General features: G+C 38.4%; 2 protein-coding genes across 5 annotated transcripts in view; one reads left to right on the top strand and one right to left on the bottom strand.

The window, feature by feature from the left end:
* The window catches only part of GAK (cyclin G associated kinase), a 122,865-nt gene extending 115,148 nt beyond the window's left edge, over positions 1-7,717 (bottom strand). For both annotated transcript variants that reach the window (XM_051966106.1, XM_051966107.1), the window contains exon 1: positions 7,558-7,717. In XM_051966106.1, coding sequence (XP_051822066.1) covers positions 7,558-7,702 — 145 coding nt within the window. In that variant the 5' untranslated portion in view covers positions 7,703-7,717. The remainder of the gene's footprint in view (positions 1-7,557) is intronic.
* Positions 7,718-8,001: 284 nt separating this feature from the next.
* The window catches only part of TMEM175 (transmembrane protein 175), a 38,722-nt gene continuing 26,372 nt past the window's right edge, over positions 8,002-20,351 (top strand). The window contains exons 1-4 of one of the 3 annotated variants that reach the window (XM_051966108.1): positions 8,002-8,106; positions 13,996-14,264; positions 14,449-14,487; positions 18,578-18,675. In XM_051966108.1, the coding sequence (XP_051822068.1) occupies positions 14,112-14,264; positions 14,449-14,487; positions 18,578-18,675 (290 nt within the window). In that variant the 5' untranslated portion in view covers positions 8,002-8,106; positions 13,996-14,111. Of the gene's footprint in view, positions 8,107-13,899; positions 14,265-14,448; positions 14,488-18,577; positions 18,676-20,351 lie in introns of those variants that run through there. The other 2 variants (XM_051966109.1, XM_051966110.1) reach the window with 2 other exon arrangements.

Raw genomic sequence — 20,351 nt, 5'->3', positions numbered from 1 at the left:
TTTCCAATATTTATCAAAGCAAATAGAGAAGGTGCTTAATACTTGCTTGCTAACTGATTTTTAGACTAAATCTATGATCTGTTTATATTCTCCCTGACAGTATAGAGAAGACATATGAATTGATACAACGTGAAAGCAAGTAGAACCAGGAAGAGTATACAATAAATGGAAAACCTGAATGGTGTGTAATCATAATGAACAAGTTTAGCCCTTCTAAAAGAGATTGAGAAAATGCCTCTTCTTCCTTTCATTGTAGAAGTCCAGGGCTAAGGACACAAAATAGTTATAAACTGATATGTAGGTTTGATTTTGATAAAATGTCCTGGCTTTTAAAAAATCTTTGTTGTACAAAAACATTATAAAAACAATTATTAAAGATCTTAGAACTTTAACATCTGGTCTCCATCTCCCAATAAGAGATGAGAACTTAATATGTATGAGACAGATTTTCAAACATAGCCAAATTTGTTTTGCTCAACAATGCATATTTGTTACAAAGGTTTTTTTCTTTTTTCTTCTGGAGGGAAGGAAAGAAAATAGATGCAAAATTTAATTCAAAAAAATTTTTGTAATAGGGGTAGGTTTGATTGGCAGATGAAGGGTATATTCAGAAATCTTATGATGAGAAAACAAAAGGCATCAAAGCTTTGTTTTAAAAGATGACATATAGTTTTATTTCTCCTTTTTGGAGGAAATGAGGCAGATGTCATCTTTATGCTATAGAGAATCTAGTTTGCACATGTTCAATTAACATTATTTGGAGTCATCCTTCAAATGACATACCATCCATTAAATCTTTCTAATTATTGTAGTCCATATTGATCCCGCCCTCTTTGAACTCCTATTGAGTATTCTGACTACATCACAATTTAGTGTCAACTGATCAACTGATATTTACTAATATGTACTATCTATAAGGGCTACAAAGAAATTTAAGACTGCAATCATGGACTTCACAAACCTTACTACAAATTTCAGCTAGTTAATTCCAGTCAGGCAGAAAGGCCTTTTAGAATTCATTTAGGCCAGGAGTTCTTAACCTCAAGTCTTGGACATTCCCCTTCCCTCAAAGATATATGGATTGAGGATCCAGGAACACAGATTAAAATAAAAATACATACTTATTTTTGCTAACCTTTGGTTTATTTTATGTATCTACATATTTATGTTATGCATTTAAAAATATTTTGAGAAAGGGTTTATGAGCTTCAATGGACATGACACAAAAAAGTTAAAAATTGCTGCTTGAATTGAAATTTAACATTTCCTTCTGTTATGAGTGAAGAAAATAAAACATTCAGAGAAGAGGTCTTAAATCTTCACCAGGTTGCCAAAGGGATACATGATACACAAAATATTAAAGATCTAATTTAGTACAATCTAATTTTATAAATAAGGAAACAATGGCCCATAGAGATGAAACAACTTAACCAAGAAAAAAGCTTTGAACTTAGGTTCCCCTAAAGGGTTCTCCAGATCCAGTGTTACTTCCACTGTCATAATCTCTTCTTAAGGAGACTAGACAAATATATGAAAATTTTAGTAAGTGGAGGGTTAAATGAAGGATTAATGAGATGCAATAAAGAAGTTCCATGATGTGGGAAAACAAGGACACTGATACATTGTTGGTGGAATTGTGAACGAATCCAATCATTCTGGAGAGCAATTTGGAACGATGCTCAAAAAGTTATCAAACTGTGTATACCCTTTGATCCAGCTGTGTTTCTACCGGGCTTATACCCCAAAGAGATACTAAAGAAGGGAAAGGGACCTGTATGTGCCAAAATGTTTGTGGCAGCCCTGTTTGTAGTGGCCAGAAGCTGGAAAATGAATGGATGCCCATCAATTGGACAATGGTTAAGTAAATTGTGGTATATGAATGTTATGGAATATTATTGTTCTGTAAGAAATGACCAGCAGGATGAATACAGAGAGGACTGGCGAGACTCACATGAACTGATGCTAAGTGAAATGAGCAGAACCAGGAGATCATTATATACCTCAACAAGGATTTTTTTTTTCATATATTTCTCAGGTATCACTCTGAATTAGTTATTTGTGTACATATAATACTGTAAACTCCTATGAGAGCAGAGTCTATGCTTTATCTAAACTCTGTAGCTCTCTCAGCCTAGCATAATTGTCTAGATATAAGAGATGCTTAATAAATATGTTGGCTAAATGAAATGGACAAAACTATTAAAGGCCAAGTCTTTCCTGCTCAATTTCCCTATTTCATGGTGGGAACTTATAACATTTGAATACAGCATAGCAGCCCCTGTTCCTTTAATGACTGTTCTTTTACATAATAAATTCAACATGACACATATGTACTAGGGATCTAAGATGTACACAGCACACTCTACCCTTACCATGGAAGCAATGACAGTGAAGTCTTATTAATAACATCTCTACAAGCTTTTCCTCTCATTTCACTCACATGCTCACCACTCTAAGTCAGATCCTATTCATCTCTTTACTGAACTGTTTTTCCTTCTCCAATCCAATAGGATTCAAGTCTAATAATTGTACTCCCTGCTTAAAAACCTTTTCTGAAACAACCCTTGTGTCTTTAGTATAATAAACAAACTCTTTAGCTTAGCATCTAAGGTCTCCTCCAGTCTAGTTCCAACTACCTTTATATCCTTCTCTATTTCATTCTTATTTCCCCTTTACACTTCTTACTTTCCAAACAAATCAACATATTAGCCTTTATTGCTTGTACATTCCATGTCTCACTTAACCATACATTTTCAGAAGTCATCCCCCTTGCCGGAATGCACTCCCTTCTAAGCCTCTGCCTCTCAGAATTCTTAGGTTCCTTCAAGACTCTACCAAGGTTTTTAGTGTCCCCTGATCTCCACAAGTGAATTTTCTCTCTCCTTTTCAACAATTTAATATTCTCGTAATGTTTCTCTTTCCCTTCTTTCCATAGTTACTCATCTATGTAAACTGCTGTAAACCATGTCCACCCACCCCAACTCCTACATTCCCTAACACCCTGTTCAATGTCTTACACAAAATAAAAGTTTCCACATTAAACTGATGAGGATGAGAAGCTAGATATTCCATATTTTCTGCAAAATTACCTTCCTATTAGCAGAATGAGACTGTTCAAGCAGCAGTGTTTGGCGCAGACTCCAAAGAACAGACTATAGGCTGCCAGCTAAGTTAACCAGAGGTTAAAATAAAGCTTAAAAATGTATCTTAGGTAACTGAGTTGACATTTTGTATCCTGAATTGTCTACAGAAATAGAAAGCATGTGTTCTTGTTACATGATTGTCCTACATTTAATTTGTTCATCTCTAGAGATGCTTTTACAAAGCTTCATTCATAATGGTGACTTGATAATATTTGAACATTAAATTTTGTCACCATACCCAATACAAGTTAAGAGGGAAAATATCAGTAACATAAAACAGCATCTCTAGAAATATATCATACCCTCTTGAGGATCCTAAAACAAAAGCTGTCACATAAAGCTCTTGGCAGTTCTATTCTTATTACATACTCACACCTCCCTGACTTCTCAACTGTTTATGGCACAGCTAATCACACCCTCCTCCCCAAGTCCAAGCAATACTACACAATTTGAATTTCCCCCCCAATCCTCCCACCTGCTGCTTCTCAGCATCCCTTCAATGTCTTTTCCTACTCCTTACTGTGCCTAATCTTTGCCATGGCACCTCTTCATTTTTTCTTTTCTCTCTACACTTTCCTCCACTACAAACAAATGCATTTCTATAGCTTAAACTACCACCTCTATGTAGCTGTCTCTCAAATCTATCTTATTTTCACACTAGATTGCTTTCTCATTTGAGTTTCAGACCTTTTTCTCCAAGCTGCCTTGCCTCCAAGGTACCTTTTACCTGGATATCCCATAGCCACCTGACCTGAGGTCCACGATTCAGCTGTCATATATTAGACACATGACACTGGGCAAATTGTTGAATAGCTCTGATCCTTGGATTCCTCATTTTACAAGATTTTGGATTAGAACATTTCTAAAATCCCCTTCAACTTCAAAAATATAAAATCCTATTAACTATTTAACCAAAATTAATTTTTTATCTTTATATTTAAACCTATTCCTCTCTCCAATTTCATTATTTTTACTAGAAAGACCCTTTACTTAATTTCCCATGTTCATAAACCTTATCCAGTCACCACATACTATTTCATCTTCACATCATCTCTTACATCTGATCTTTCCAATATATTCCCAAAATCACCACTGTAGTACACACAGAAACACTACCAGTCCCCAAAGCATCCTTCATCCTGGTGCTAGATTATCTTCAATGCACAGATATGGTCAAGTCATTCCTCTGCTCAAAGATCTTCAATGACTTCCAATTGTCTGTGAAGTAAAATTCACTTTCACTTTTTATTCAGGCCAAAATCTTACACAGCTAATCTTCCCTGTCTTATCTCCTATTACTTCCCTCTACATACCATTCTTTATTTTAGTCAAATTGGCTATCTGATCTCAACATTCCCAGAATTTTCCAGCTTCAATGCTTTTTGCTCATCATGCTCTTCATTTATGACTAGGATGGCCTTTCTCTTCTTCTTATCTCTCCAGTTTTTAAAAGCCCAGTTCATATGCTATTTCCTCCATGAAGACTTCCCTACTGTGTGGGTCAGAAACCATTTAATAAAAAAAGACTTGGAGAGATCTCTAGAAGCAAAGCAAAGTTTATTATCCATTCTCAGAGAATTGGGCGCTCCCCCATCCAGCAGACAATTGAAGGGAGGAAGCATTGTAGAAGGCAGGGAGAATGCTTTTAATTCCTAAGGCAAATTCCCCCTCCCACCACTGACCCTCATCCTTATTGGCTGAGGATCTTACATTCTAAATGCAGGAACTACCCAAGAAATTGAACTTGACCAATAAGTACATAGTTGGCCATATTTGACTGAAATAGGAAGGATAACAAGAAGGGGACTTAAGTATGCCCTTAGGAGGATAGCAGGGAGGAGACACTTTAAATATGCCCTCGACTTAATGCTTAAAGTCCTTCAGGCCTACTCAAACTTTGAAATAGATGAAGCCTTACTCGATTTTCACAACTGTCTGGAAAGATCTCACCTCATCTTGTTCACTACCCATCTTTCTCCACTCCTCCCCCAACAATAACAAAATTGCTCTTCAGATGTCAAGTAACATTCTATTTCACAACTCTCTCCATTTATCATACAATATCATACAGTACAGTTCTCTGTATGTGGCTCACTCCCACTTTGGATCACTACCATAAAGAGCTGGAAAGGACCTTAGAATCCATCAGGTCCAACTTTGTTTTATAGATAAGAAAATTGAGGACCAGGGAAATGACTTGTCCAAGGCCACACTGACAATCAGGAGAGAGGCTTGTATTCCTTCTCCCCACTGGGTACTTTTCCTAGAGCTGTTATATAGATGGGCTCCTTAAGTAAAGAACAGATCACCACTCCCAAGGCTTGAACCATCACATTCATGCAAATCAACAAATATCTGACTTAGCATTACCCACATGACACCAACCCGGGCTATCTCTTCCCGTCCCAAATCTTTTCACAACTCCACCTGCTCCTTCTCACTGTAGTGATTTTCCCCTAATTACAAATATCCTCTTCTCAAAATTTTATCTTACTTTGTAATTATTTGTCATGTTCTGCATACATGTTTTTCCCCAAAACAGAATGTAAGTTCCTGGAAGGCAGGAACTGTTTCACTTTGTCTCTGGGTTCCAAGTACACTTAATATTTGCTGAATGAATGTCTCACAACTTGACCTAAGTTTTAGGTGTAACAGGAAATTTTCTCATGACTATCTTGAATTAATATATCTAGAAAGCTCTCAATATCCCCTTAAGAGCTAAGACATCTCTGAGTTTCAAGAGCTATCTTAAAAATTCTAAATCATCAAATTACTTTCAGTGAACTAAAATCTCTTCCTTCCAGGAGTTCTACAGGAAGAAATTAACGTAGATACTTCCTGGACTGAACCTTACCCTAACATTCCTCCATAAATGCCTATTACAATGTCTAGAACTGATTAAGCAGGCAGCCCATATCCTTTCCCACCTCCCACTCCCAATCAAACACAAGAGTAGCAAATTTTCATGTTTGCTTTGAGATTATAGGTAAAACAAAGGCCAGAGTCTACTATTCTATCTAATTATATTCTAAGCTTGCTAGAGTTCCTTGACATTTATTCCATTGTTGTTAATTCTCCATGCTATGTGCTCCAGATTCAAATTGCATTCACTTCCTACGAGTTCAATGTCACAGAAATGCTTCAGTTAATAATAAAAATGATACCAACACTGAAATGTTGCAAGGTATGAAAAAAACATTTTTAAACGTTTAATGTTCTTTTTTTAAAAATTGCTCATAGTGACAGGGAAAGAGTACAAAGACTGCAAAGTAAATGATCAGGTAATGTCAGAAAAGTGCTTTACAGAATACAAGTTTACAAACTTGTAGGACTAGCTTAGAGAACATTTAGTATAGGTCCAACAATCCAGTTCTATATAGTTCTATTCTACTATTTACTTTGCTGCCTGTGACTCAACATAGAATCACCGCAAAAACAAATAACTGTGCCCTATCTCTCAAAAGATATCTGGAAAGCTTCTAAACATGAAGCATTTGATCTTTATGGGCAACAACTTAAAGTATAATGCTTTAGGACAGTGTAAATTTCCTAGTATCACTAAAACATGAAAAATTCTCCCACTAAAACTTCACCTACAAACATTACCCTCTCTATTAATCAGAGCCCCTAATTAACCAAATATACTATGTGGAAAAGAACTGAACCCGAAGGTCCGGCTTACTTTACAGCTGAGGAACTGGGCAAATGGGGTTAAGTGCTTTGTTTAAAGATTCAGTCGCAATTCTCAAAATTAATGTTATTTCAGAAAATACAATAGCGTGCTATAAAGGAAACAGGCTTTCGACTTTCCCACTTTTTTCCTGCCAAAAACAAAGACTTCATCAACACCAAACTCCAGCTCCCCACCACTCCTTTCAATATACAACGGGGACTCATTTAGGTATCAGAAATAATTAGCCAAATCCCCCAGGATTCCCGGTCTCCAGACTACGATTTGCCCTCTCCTCAGTTGTCATTCATGTGACCTGTCTTTTCTCAGCTTCCACTCCAGATGTGCCCCACTTTCCTCGACTTACCTGCCTCAATTCCCCCCTCCAGATGTGATCTCATCCCCCCGCCAGCTCCCTCTTTGACAAATGGTCAGCTCTCTCTCCTGTCTTTCCCCTTCAAGAGTTCCCTCCTTCTAGCTATAACACGTCCTCCTCCGATTCTTGCCTCCAGATGGGGCCCGCCTCCCACCCGTGTCTCCCCAGCTACGGCCTGTTCTGTGCTTTGTCTTCCCCAGACGTGGCCCGCCTCCCCCCATGTCCCCTCAGATACGTCCCGTTCTCTGCTTCTCACTCCCAGACGCCACTGGCCCTCCCTCCCCCGGAGGCCCCCCAACAGTGCCCGGCCGAGCCCTTCCGACCAGCGGCAGGTGCGTGCTCGCTTGGCCCAGCCGCGGGCCCCTCACCCTCGGCGATGACCCTCTTGATCCGCAGCCTCAGGTCACCCAGCTCCACTGTCTGCCCCACGAAGTCGGTGTGGTCGCGGCTGGCGGCCCCACCCAGGGACCCCGGACCGGCCAGGAAGTCCAGCGCCGACTGCAGCAGGGACATGGCGGCGGCGGCGCCGGCGGCCGGACCGGCCCCGGCCGGGGGCTCCGCCGGCCGACGGGGGAGTGCGGGGAGGAGGCCGGGAGGCCGGCCGCGAGCCTGAGGCACCTCCCGCGCGACCCACTCCGCGGCACCTCTGCCGTGGATCAACAGTCAACCGCCCACCGGACCGCCATCTTCCGCCCCTGCGCGCCGACGTCGGCGCGAACGTAACGCGTCACGACGAGTCACGGCGCCGGCCACTCCATTGTACGCCACGCGCCCCAATCGTGCGACCTTCCTCTCCGCCCGGCCTCTGCATTTTTGCGTCCCTCTCGGCCCCGGAAGACGGCGCATGCGCAGTGACCTCAAGAGCGCGGCGTTTCGGGCGGCAGCGTCTAGCTAATGTCTCCGGCGCCTACTCTGAGGTAATTTCTCTTTAGTTTTCCTGACTCTAGTACCGGGCCGGGAGAGAGAAAGCTGCCCCAAGCGTCAGCCCTGAAGTGGGCGGGAAGAGGGCGGGTCCTGAGGGAGACCCTGGTTAACTGGTAGCCAGAGCTTGTCTAGACGGCACCCGAGCTCTTGCCGGGGGCGGAATCTGAACCCTGGGTTTTCCACCCCGGCTCTACACTTCTTCCGCCCTCGCCTGCCCGGGGGCTGGGGGAGAGCAGCTCGCATAGAATCTTGGAGTTGTAAAGCACCGCAAATGGCCGCCTGATAGCGTCCCAGATGAGGGGTGAGCCAGCTCTGCCTGAGATAGGCAGGGTGATGGGGAACTCACTACCTGTTATGGAGCAGCTGGGAGGCGCAGTGGACAGCGCTGAGACCTCTCACAGTTTGACCCTTAGAGAATCATTTACCTAATTAACCTTATTTAAAAGTAAAATGGGGAAGATAAAAACAGCCACTTTCGAGAATTATAAGGAAAAAATGAGATTTTTGCAAAGCTCTACAAAAGCGCTATATAGAGAATCCGTCATGGAGCGTTTGTTGTGGTTGTTCCTTCGTGACCCCATTTGGGGTTTTCTTGGCAAAGATCCTGGAATGGCTTGCCATTTCCTTCTCCAGCTCAATTTACAGATGAGGAAACTCAGGCAAATAGGGGTAAATGACTTGTCCTGGGTCACACAGCTAATCAGTTCAGCCGGATTTGAATCCAGAACTTACTGACTTCCAGCGCTTTATCCACTTCAGCCTCCAACTGCTGGAGCTGCCCATTAAGCATTTACCAAGTGCCTTCTATATGCCTGGCACCACTACGCTGGGGATACAGAGAAAAGCAGAAGACAATTCCTGTCCTCGAGGAGCTTAAAATCTAATGGTGAAGAGCAAACCAATATGTTGCAAAGCGGGCTCTGTACGGGAAAAGTAGGAAATTAACTGAGGGAAGGCTTCCTGCAGGAGATGGAATTTCACTGGATTAAGTCCCCAATTAGAAAATTAGGATTAGAAAAAATATATAGGGAGTCCCTTAGGTGGAGCAGAAGAGGGAGAGGTGTAGAAAATGTCTATAGCAGAAATGCAACAGCTGTTATTGAGGCAGTCTCTACACTTTTAAAAGATATAATTGCTAGGGCCACCAGCCCAGTCAGGAGGACCTGAGGTCAAATCTAGTCTGACACTTAACACTTCCTAGCTGTGACCCTGGGCAAGTCACTTAACCCCAATTGCCTCAGGAAAAATTAAAATACTTAATTTCTGAGAACTGTTTCCTTACCCTCTGTGAAATCTGACTCTCCACCGTTTGCCCCCATTGCTACCAGCACAGTTTTCTAGTGTTACATAAAGTCTAATTCTTCCATATGACCACCTTTGACATCTTAAAAACAAGTCATGCTGCCTTCTCTTTGCCATCCACCCTGCTGCATTTTCCTTCAGACTGTAGAACTTATCTTGCAACTGCAGCCTCCTGTGTATATTGTCTCCTAATCTAGAATGTAAATAAACTTGCCTGCTTCAGCCTAGTTTTTGTATTTATATCCCTAGTGCTTTGCTAGGGAGTAAATAAGTAGTTTATTTTCTCATTCATTCCAAATAAATGAGTTCCTTAAATTTGCCATCTAATGTCTTGGTTTCCATGCTTCTGAGTACCTTTTTTCTGCTAGATGAAATTGGATAAAATTTCCCACAAATTTTGGTTCCCTGGTCACAATTTTGTATATAGTGAATGATGAAAGGCTTTCAGTGATCCTGTGTCTGATTATATAAAACTAGAGGTGCAGACTGGGACATGTTTTCAGATATGGCTAACTTGTGGATTTTTTTCACTTCACTTATTATAGGGAAGGGATGAGGAGAGGGGAAGAAGGCTAATGATAAGTACTATTACCCACCCACACACCCCCTTTCACTGGGGAAAATATAAAAAAAATGCATACAAGAAATCAGAAGAAGGTTTCTAAACTACAGACAAGGGGGATATCTTTGGAGATAATGTGTTAAATTAAGTGTTCTATGTACATGTCATATACTTTTAAATTGTACATAATAAAATTTGTGGTTTCATAAGCATATTCTAGCTATTTAGGTTCAGAGCAAACATTTTAAAAATCAAAATCAAAAATTGCAACAACAAAGCATTGGAAGCTCGAATGGAGGGGAATTCTTTTAGTGAAAAGCTTTTGATCAGATCGTAGTGGTTAAAATACATCAAAAGATTCATTAATGGGAGTTACATTATTTTAACAATTTTGAGCTGTTTTTCAAATTTTGAGCTTAACACCAGGAAAAAAAAATCCAGAGACAAAGAAGTAAAGATATCATGGGTTAATCTTGGAATATTCTAAAGGAATATTGTAAATCCTTGAGGACACAAAACAGTCAGGAATCTACTCTCTTATCTTGCTAATTTATAAGAGATTGAGACAGAACAGTTAAGGAAACTGAGACAAGGGAAACTTTTACAGGGAAACTGAGTCAGGACAGTTAAAGAGAACTGTGGCATAACAGTTCCTACTTGAATAAAACTAAGCATTTTGTAACTGGGTTTTTTTCGGACAACTTGCAATTTTGTGACAGTCTCTTGAATATAGGGCTTGAGGCCTCTCCCTCTAAAACATGCTTTGTAGCATTGAGCCCACTAATTGCTAAATCTGACGGCCTTTTTTCAGTCCTCATGCTTCTTGACTTGGCATTATTAGATGCAATCAAGAACCCCCTCTCCTTACACACTCTTCCTTAGCTTATGTGACCACTTTCTTCCAACCACCTTCTCCCAATCCTTTTCTTCATACAGCTTTCAAAAGAACAGGGGCTTAAGCATGTTAACTCCTCTGCTTAGAAATCTTCAAATTCTGGAATGCTAAACATGAATCCTGTATTTACATAGAATGCCTTTCCAAACCTGTGTTCCCTGTTTCCCTGATATCATTGCTTCAAGATTTACAAGGGAACAGTATATGGAAGCACAGGCAGGGTCACAGTGCCACCTGTTGACTACCTTTAGAAACTGCACAATATTAGTCTGAGCATCCGGATGCATTACTGTGCTACTTTTTCCTCCCCAAAACACTCTGAAGTACATCTCCAGTGACTAAGTCTCTAAAGTTAAAAAATATGCATGAGGCTTATAGTTGGTGAAGGTATTAAGAGGTTGAAGATCAATTATTCATTTTGTTGATGAACATCAGTTATTCATTATTATTTATCAATTATTCACTTTTATTACTCAAGGAGTAACTAATTTTCATGAAAAAGATGTAAGAAGCAGTAGAAAGTAAATTAGTATCAGGTGGAAAAAAAGGTTCTTGACAGCAATTTCCTTGTTCTTTCTTCATGGATATAAGTATATCCTTGGAATTTGAGGTATCATCTAGCCACCAATTTTGAACTAGCCTATTTGTTTGCTGCTGACCTGGCTCGAAGAACTAGATGATTGTCTAGAAGAGAAAAAACATCAGAAAGCCTAGTTCACATCTTGATGCCATTATCTGTCTCCTGAGATAGAACAGCACATTTTTCCAGGAACCTTGAAAGGTTGCAGTTTAAAGATCAGAAAATGAATTACCAAGTCATTGATAGTAGAAAGACTTGTCTTTTGTTCACAAGAAAATAAGAGGCAGTCAGTTAAATTTTCAATCTCTAAACTAATCCTTAGAGAAGGAAGTTAATTGCTTTTCTTATTCTACCGAGCAGAAAGATCTGGAGGGTTTTTTTTTTTTTTTTACTCCTGATCCTTATCTTACTGTAAACTGAAAAGTATCCTAGTATGTGATTTAATCTGGTCTGTTATCCTCAAAATGGTTTCTAAACTTGTGCTGGTTAACCCTCCCTAAATGTCAGCTTGCAACAGACTTGTCACTAACATAGAAGGAAGAAAAAGAATTGTATCTATAGCAGGTGAAGCAAAGCTGCTATCTAGCACTTTAAATTGATCTACAAATGAATGGTGTGACAACTTTTAATAAAATCATAGAATTCGGAAAGACTGTGTTTAATGGGATTTTTTGACTTGGATCAAGTCTAGATTTGGAATTGCAAAACCCTTGGTGCCTGCAGCACCTTATTTCCCCTTCTATTTGATAAGATAACTGTAGAAGAAATGTCAAAGCTGATCCTAATTCAGCTGTTTATCAGTTAAGTGGGACTGATTCCTGACCTGATTCTGAGCAACAGAATCACTTTCAGTTGTGCTATGAATCCCAAATCAAAGCTCTGCTCAAAACACCTAATATTTTGCAAAAAGGATCAGGAAAGCTCTGACTCCTAATCCTTAAATGATAAGGAATTCAAAATGTATCTACTTACAACACAATTCTCTATGGTTATAGTGCTGATAACGCCCCTAACCCTTGCCAAAGAATGTAGAGACTCGTTTCATAATATATTCTCCCTAATATCTGCCAAGGAAACTAAAGTTAATCACTTGAAGGACAATAGTTATCCTAGTATACAGTTTCAAATGTTATTAGAAATGAAAGTGATCTTAGCCAATCCAGCCTTTTTATTTTGAAAGAGGACAAGACTCAGATGAAATGATATCCAAGGTCATGCAGAGCTAATCATACAGCTAGACTTAGAACCCAAGTTTCTTAACTCCCAATCTAGCCTTTCTTGAATTCCAGATAATACATTCTGCACTGACTACTAGACATAATAATACCTTACACTGAAAATCTTCAAAATTGTACTCATCTTCTCCCAAAAAACTCATCCCTCTCCCTAATTTCCCTGTTTAGTTGAAGATTCCATCAATTTCCAAGTCACACAGACTCATCATCTTTTGGGAGTCCTCTCTGATATTTCACTTTGTTTTATCTTTTATAATGACCTATTTGCTTCCATTTCTGCAATATGTCTTCTAAATTGCTCTAACCACTCTAGAAAATAATTTGAATTGATTTGAGAAAACTTCCTGAACTGTTCCTACCCTTTGACACAACAATCCCACTAAAAGATTCAGAGATACAAATATGTATAATAGGTGATGTGTTATAAAAAAGGACAAATGAATTCAGAGAAAAGACTTTGAAACTGATAAAGCAATCTGATCTGCCCCGTGTGAACAAGATACACAAAGACTACAGTAACATTAACAAAATCAACACTTCGAATGAGGTATAAACTGCACACATGATTGCAGTATCAGCTTTACTCACCTGATTTACTTTGTGACAAGGGAAGGCTGGGGTGGGGGTGCTGTTTTAAGGAACAGACTTCAAAGGAAAAGATTGGTATAAAAATCATCAATGAAATGTTTATACACAAATGCACCAATCACATTCATTCCCTTCTCTTCACTGGCACCCGAACAGATCCCTTATTACAGCCTACCTGATTATTCCACACCTTAATTTGGCTGTCCCCAGGCTCCTCTGATTCATCTTTACACTACTGAGAATAATCTTCCATATACAAGGTTGGGATTGTGACACTTCTACATATCCCCACTGCCTACCACATAAAGCATAAACTGTATTCTGGCGCTGAAGTCTCCCCACACTCTGACTCCAGCCTATCTTTCCAGTCTAATTTCATTTCCTTTGGTTTCAGATGAAGTCTTTACTTCTTTATAAGGGCCAAGTCAGGTACCCATTTCTCCATGAAAGCTTTTCTCACACACTCGTAAAATTAATCTCCTGGAAATTTCTTACTAGATTTTTTACTCAGGTACTTATTTGTCTCTTTTCCTATTAGATTATAAACTCTCTTCAGAGCAGTCCTTAGCATGTAGTAGCTATTTACTAAAGGTGGATTGTTTGCTAAAAGGTATACCTTTGCAGGTGGCTATGGGTGAGGAGAGGGAAATTGACGGAAGTGCTTCTCCTTTGTGACCCCTTCTCCCTCCACCCCCACGCCTCTCGGGCTTTCCTTCTCAGAGATTCATAAAACCTGGAGAAGTGGAATCTGGACTCCCAAGTTCCTTTTGCTCTGGGCATGCTCACCAGCTGCCAGACGAGGGTGGTTTCCTGGTAAATAGGAAGCTCCTGGCCCCATGGCTGGAACAGAGACCCCCGAGGAAGATGCCGAAGTACAGATGGAGCTTGCAGCAGAGTCGGGAGATGGGAATGCCTGCGACAATACCCAGTCATCCCACCGAATGCTCAGCTTCAGTGATGCCCTGCTGTCCATCATCGCCACTGTTATGGTGTGTATGTCCAACCGGTCTACCCCTTCCCTCAGCACCTCACATCCCTCCCTGACCCCATGCCCCAACCAAATGCTCCTTCCTCAGGCTTCAGACCAAATGTGTGCTATTTGAGAGGAGAAACAAGTGGTTCTCAGCTCAAGTATTCTGCTACTCATCGTGTTTTGTTTCTTTCCTGTTGCAGATCCTGCCTGTGGCCCACACGAAAATCTACCCCGACCAGGTATTCTACACAATTACTTGCACAATTAGGGCTTCAGGGACTGTCTCCTTGCTACTGCTACCACCACCAACCTTAAGCCTTTCATTAAGAAAGCAGTCGACTCTTTATTAGGGCTTAATTAGAAAATATACTGTTGTCTTCCTTAAGACTTAGCAAATACTGCTTGACGTATGTCCTGGCAGAATCATTTGGTTAGTGAACTGTTCTGGTTAATCAGATCTATTCATTCACCACAGCCACAGCTGGAGACTCAGTCCCATGGGGGCTAGAGATGTATAAGACAATTCAAGGAAAGGAGAAGAGCTAACATATGTAAAACAACAAATGCCAGAGTACTGGGTGGACCCTTTAAGTGCAGTAGAAGTTTAAAGGAAAGTGTCAAGTGTGACTTGGAGAGGTTTTTCAAAGGAATATGACAAAGACCTTGAAGATAGTACTCCTATACACAGAGAGAAACAACCCCAAGGCAGGAATGGCTGCATACAACTCTTCAGAGCACAGCAAATAAGGCCAGCATGGGGGAAAATGAGGTAGCTTCAAAAAATATTATGTTTAATTTTTTAACAGAACTCCAAAGTGACACATCCAAATGAAAGTATCCTTCTTTGGAGGTTTTTGTGATGATGCTTGCTGCCAGTGATCAAAATATTTTTAAACTCCACTTTTTAAAATTTCCTTTAGAGCCTGATTGGCCCTCAAGGGTAAATTTAATTTTTGGAAACATCTAAAAATCTCATTCAGACCTAGAGTTAAAACCAGTAGATAAAATAGGTAACATCAGCTTGGGTTTTTGATGTTTTTTGAAGTGACCATAAAATAAGATGTCATCTCGTGCTGTTGGCTCTGAAAGAAGTCCCAGAGAAGAGTACTATACTATACTATGAACAATAGCAACATCCATGGAATAAGTGTATTACCTCGTAGGCACCTGAAAAGATAACAATTCATTTGAATGTATATGCTCCAGTCTGTTCATTGCTTTGCAGCCATAACCCATTTTATGATTTGGAGAAGCCTCCTATATAGAATTCAATTGAGCAAACATTAAGGTCCTATTGTATGTAGAGGACTATGAGAGATTTAAAGTTTCATTTCATTTGCTATAAAAATATTGCTTTAAATCACCAGAAAGCATTTGATGCCTTAAATTTAAGATTTAAAATCATAATAACCTTTCAATACTAATTTTTTAATATAATTTTGTATTTCCATATGTTATCTGAGACAGTAGTATCGCGGCACATCAATAAAACAATCAATAAAACTGAAATTACTGACCCATTTAGACTGGATGCATCCATGTTGATTGCTTAGTAATAAAATTTAGCTCCAGACCTCTTTTTGGAGGCAATCCTCAGATGATCCCTTTGATTTACTACTGATAAACTCTAAGTTTATAATAACCTTGCTTCCACCAACATTTATTAATCTATTTAGGGCTACTAACCATCTCACAGTTGCATATTGGAACAAAAATAGAATAAAAGCTATGATTCTTGGTGCTTTTATTTAAAGGGGCATCATTCTAGTCAATCTAGGAATTACTGTTCTGATAAAGGACTCAACCACAAGGAACTCCTGTTCAAACTGAACATTTGTTCAGAGAGAGTTCTAAAAAAAAAACCCAGCATTTTGCAATTATTTTTCCCCCCAAGTGTTTCTGAAGTGAAATGAAAATCATTTTAGAGGCTATATTTACTTAGCATCAATAATATACCTACTTCTTTAAAAATTACAGTACAGAAAGTATTCTAAGACATACTCACCTTGTCCAGAATATGTTACTTGGGTTTTTATGAGAATAATATGGCAATTCTCCACTGAAAGCCTACTCAGAATTTTTTTAAAATTATACTTTAGTTGCTCATCACGATATGAAAGATAACCCTGTATTCTCAAGCTATACCTGCAGAGTGCCAACTTTGGCAGATCTTACTTGGCTAAATAAAGATGCTTCAAATAATTGGCTATGTGCCTGTTGTCTGGGACTGGAGAGTTCATCACCAGAGTAGGTTCAGAACGATAAATTTTTAGGCCGCAGCTACCCTAAAAGACCAGCTACTAAGATATAAAAGGGTTATGAACTGTTCTGTGGAGGAACTTTCCACCCACAAGGACAAATTACAAGTATCTGAAGTATTCAAATAAGCAGTGTTACTCTAAGAGTATGTCACTGAAATGAAAGGATGGTCCTTTATAGCTTAAGATGTATGATGAGGAGATAATAGTTCCAGTTAATCTAATTATAGGCATGCAGATTCTACCTGATTCTAACACCCAAGATGTTGATTTCTATAAAAATTGGGTCAAAAAATCAAAATTGAAAGTGATTCAGGCCATCCTTGCAACTCTCAAGAAAGACTATAACCACACTAAGACAAGTTGGATAAAAGAAATGCCTATGATCATTTTGTTATCTAGGTAATTATCTCTATATGTAGATGGAATTTAGAATTTGGAAAAACATTCACAGAAATGCAACTACTAGATTCTATTTTTGAAGCTTAGGTAATAAGATTTAAAACACTAATAATCTAAGAGTATTTTTTATGTATTTTAGATTTATAGATTTAAATGTGGACTTAAATTTACATTATTTGTAATATAATTATTGATATTTATCATATAAATTTATTTTTGTAGTGGCAAAAAATTGGAAACAAAGGAGATGACCATTAATTGAGGAATAGCTAAAGAAATTTTGGTCCATGAATGTAATAGATTATTACTGTGCTGAAAGAAATGACAAATATGATGCCTACTAAGTATGGAAAGACTTGAACTAATAATGAATTAAGTATTTACCAAAAACCCAATATACACAATGACTACAATGCAAATAGAAAGAACCACAAAAGAAGTAAAAGGGAATGTTGCAAAATTACAAAGCATGGTCTCTAAGAAGAGACTAGAGGAAATATTCCCCACTTCTCTCCTTTGCTGAACTAGGAGGTCCAAGGATCTGGGCTTTTCAGATTTTTTTTTTTTTTTTAAGATTAATCAGTCTTGTTTATCTACTCTTCCCTTTTCTGTTTAAAAAAAAAATGTTACCTAAAGTGCCTCTCTGGGATGGGTGAGGGATGCTAGGAAAAAAATGCATTTTATTTCTCCATTCTTAGATACATAGAGTAAAAAATGCCACTTAATAAAGTTTGGTTCAATTTAACTCATTTCAGGTCCTTAGCAATAGGATTTATTTTCTAAGCAAAGATAAATCATCATTTAACTGAATTAGTCTAATCTGGTTCAATACACATGGTTGCCTAATAATGTAATTTGTTGACCCCAAGTATCTTAAATAGAACTCTTTTTATGTTATTCTCAGTTATGCTGTCATCTTTCAAGTTTCCCATGCAGTAATGACATTTACTGTTTTGAACAGATCTTTCTTCCTCTCCTATTCTGTGCTCCAAATTTGAGGTCATTTCACTACCTATTTATACTTCAGAGAAAGGGCTGGGGAAATGAATTAAGCCCACTAGTTGTGATTTTCCTCAAGTTTGCTGAAAGAGAAAGATGCAACTATTGGATGAAGTTAAAATTTAGAGATTAACAACAGTTAGCTGCTAGCTTACAATTATTCTTCTCTTCCCAGCCTCTTTTATAGCTGAGTATCCAGCTACCTGCTTTTTGAAGATAAAACAGCCTCTCCAGCAACTTGCGAATTCAATTTAACTCAATTCTGCTTACTGAGAACCTACTGTCTGCTGCCTAGAACTAGTATCAGGAAAAAAGTAATTTAAAACTACAAATGTATGCATTTTAGTGTAGTGGGGTTTTGTGTAGCCATAAGTTAATTTTGGAGAAGAAAGCGTTGAGTGTTTTATCTATTATCTCCCTGTTCTTTGGAAAAAATGCAGATGAGCTGGGACCTGGCCATAGCGTAGGAAATAAACGGGAAACCAAAGGGTTAAGGTTAATATAGAGATAGAATAAAATGCATCTTCAGTCAGGTGTGCTGCTACCCTAAATCTTAGAAAATGGATTGTGTTGCCATTCTTGTATGATTGAAGAGTTGTATCATTTGTAGATTAGTAAATACCAGATGCATGCCAGATTCTTCTACTGATAATACTGTCTTTCATTTCAGCGGTTTGACAAAAGTATACAAAAACTTCTAGCAACTAAAATTGCAGTTTACCTGATGACATTTTTAATAGTAACTGTGGCTTGGGCAGCACACATAAGGTATGCAAAATGGCAAGTGTTTTTTTAAATGTCCAAAATCTAAAAGAACAAGCAGATTTTGCTAACTTGCTACAATAAGTCATTTCTTTGCAGCAACAATGGAAGTTAAGTTAATAAGTACATATTGGGATTCTTCTGTGTAAGAATTCAAGTATAATCTGACAGGTTATCATATACCCTTTTCTACATCATAGAGGGAACAAATTAGCAAATAACTTATAATAAACTTATAAAGAAGACATCTACTAACATTCCACAGCTTCACAGCAGTAACAATAACTTGCCCCCATCCTACACAGTGCATATTGTTGTAAGCATTTATTAAGCACTTACTACATGCCAAGCATTATGCTAAGCCTCGTCATTTTCAATGACCATTGCACAATGACCCCAGTATTCTGGCATAGATCCAGAAGAACAAGTCATAGTGAAACATGACAACCACTTCCATATTCCCAGTTATAAAGGGAGAAATGAAACTGAGTATTTTGCCTTGCTTAATAAATTACCAAAGAGTATCTTAGTTATTTGCATAAGTACCAAGGAAACATCCTCACAAGGGAAATTGTTAACACACAAGAAAACATATGTAGTGGCTAAAACAAAAATAGCTTTTTTCTTTTTTTTCCTTCTAGAGATGTTTTAAAAATCATTTTATTTGTTCATACAAAATTTTCTACAATGGCCACAATGATTTTCCTTTTTTTTTCCCCTAGTGGTTTTCTTAAATTCTGAAAAATTTCAGAGAACTACAGAATTTCAGAGGTAAAAGGACCTTAGGAACCATGTAGACCAACCCAAACCTTCTACAAAATAACCAAATAGTTCTCCAGCCTCTGCTTGAAAACCTCCAAGGAGAATGGAGCCTACTGTCTCTCAAGAAATCCCGTTCCACTCTTAATAAGGTTTTTCTAACCACAAGCCCAAAATTAATCTAATTATAATTTCTGTCAGTTGTTCCTAGTTTTACCCTCTGGGACCAGATACTATAAATCTAATTTCCCCTTCGAGATGACAGCCTTTTAGATACTTCAAAAGGAAGACTATCTCCATCTCCATTTCTTGCTACTAATCCTTATATGGCATAGACTTAAAAACCTTCACCATCCTAGTTGGCTTCTAAATGCTTTCCAATTTATCATTGTTCTTCAGAAATCTGACTCATACTACATTTGTGGTCTAACCAGGACAGAGAGAACAGTGGGAACCATCATCACCTTTAAGCTGTGTCTCTCTTTATGATGCCTAAGATCATATTTGCTCAGTGGCTCCCATTAATATAACATTAATTCATTAAATTTGCAGTCCACTGAAAACCCCTTTTCGACAAACTAATATCTAGCCCCATCTCCCTAATTCTGTACTTTTGAAGTTAATTTTTAAAAATTTAAGTATGGAATTTCACATTTATTTGATCTTCTTAATTTAAGATCAACATTCTACCCTATCAGGATCTTTTTTTGTCCAGATTTTGTCATCTAATACATTAGTTGTAGACTGAATGAAACCATTGTTTATCAACTCACCTTTCCTCACTCCCACAAAAAGCCTAATTTTTTAAGAGTCATCATACTTTATCACCAGTTCCTAGTATGGCAGATTAAAAACAGCATTTAATTTATGAAATATTAATGTTTTGGTTATCAATATTATTTGTATAGCATTTATAGTCGTAT

Source organism: Antechinus flavipes, chromosome 6, assembly GCF_016432865.1.
Source record: "Antechinus flavipes isolate AdamAnt ecotype Samford, QLD, Australia chromosome 6, AdamAnt_v2, whole genome shotgun sequence".
In the NCBI taxonomy this organism is placed as follows: domain Eukaryota; kingdom Metazoa; phylum Chordata; class Mammalia; order Dasyuromorphia; family Dasyuridae; genus Antechinus; species Antechinus flavipes.
This window is presented reverse-complemented; position numbering and strand designations above follow the sequence as displayed.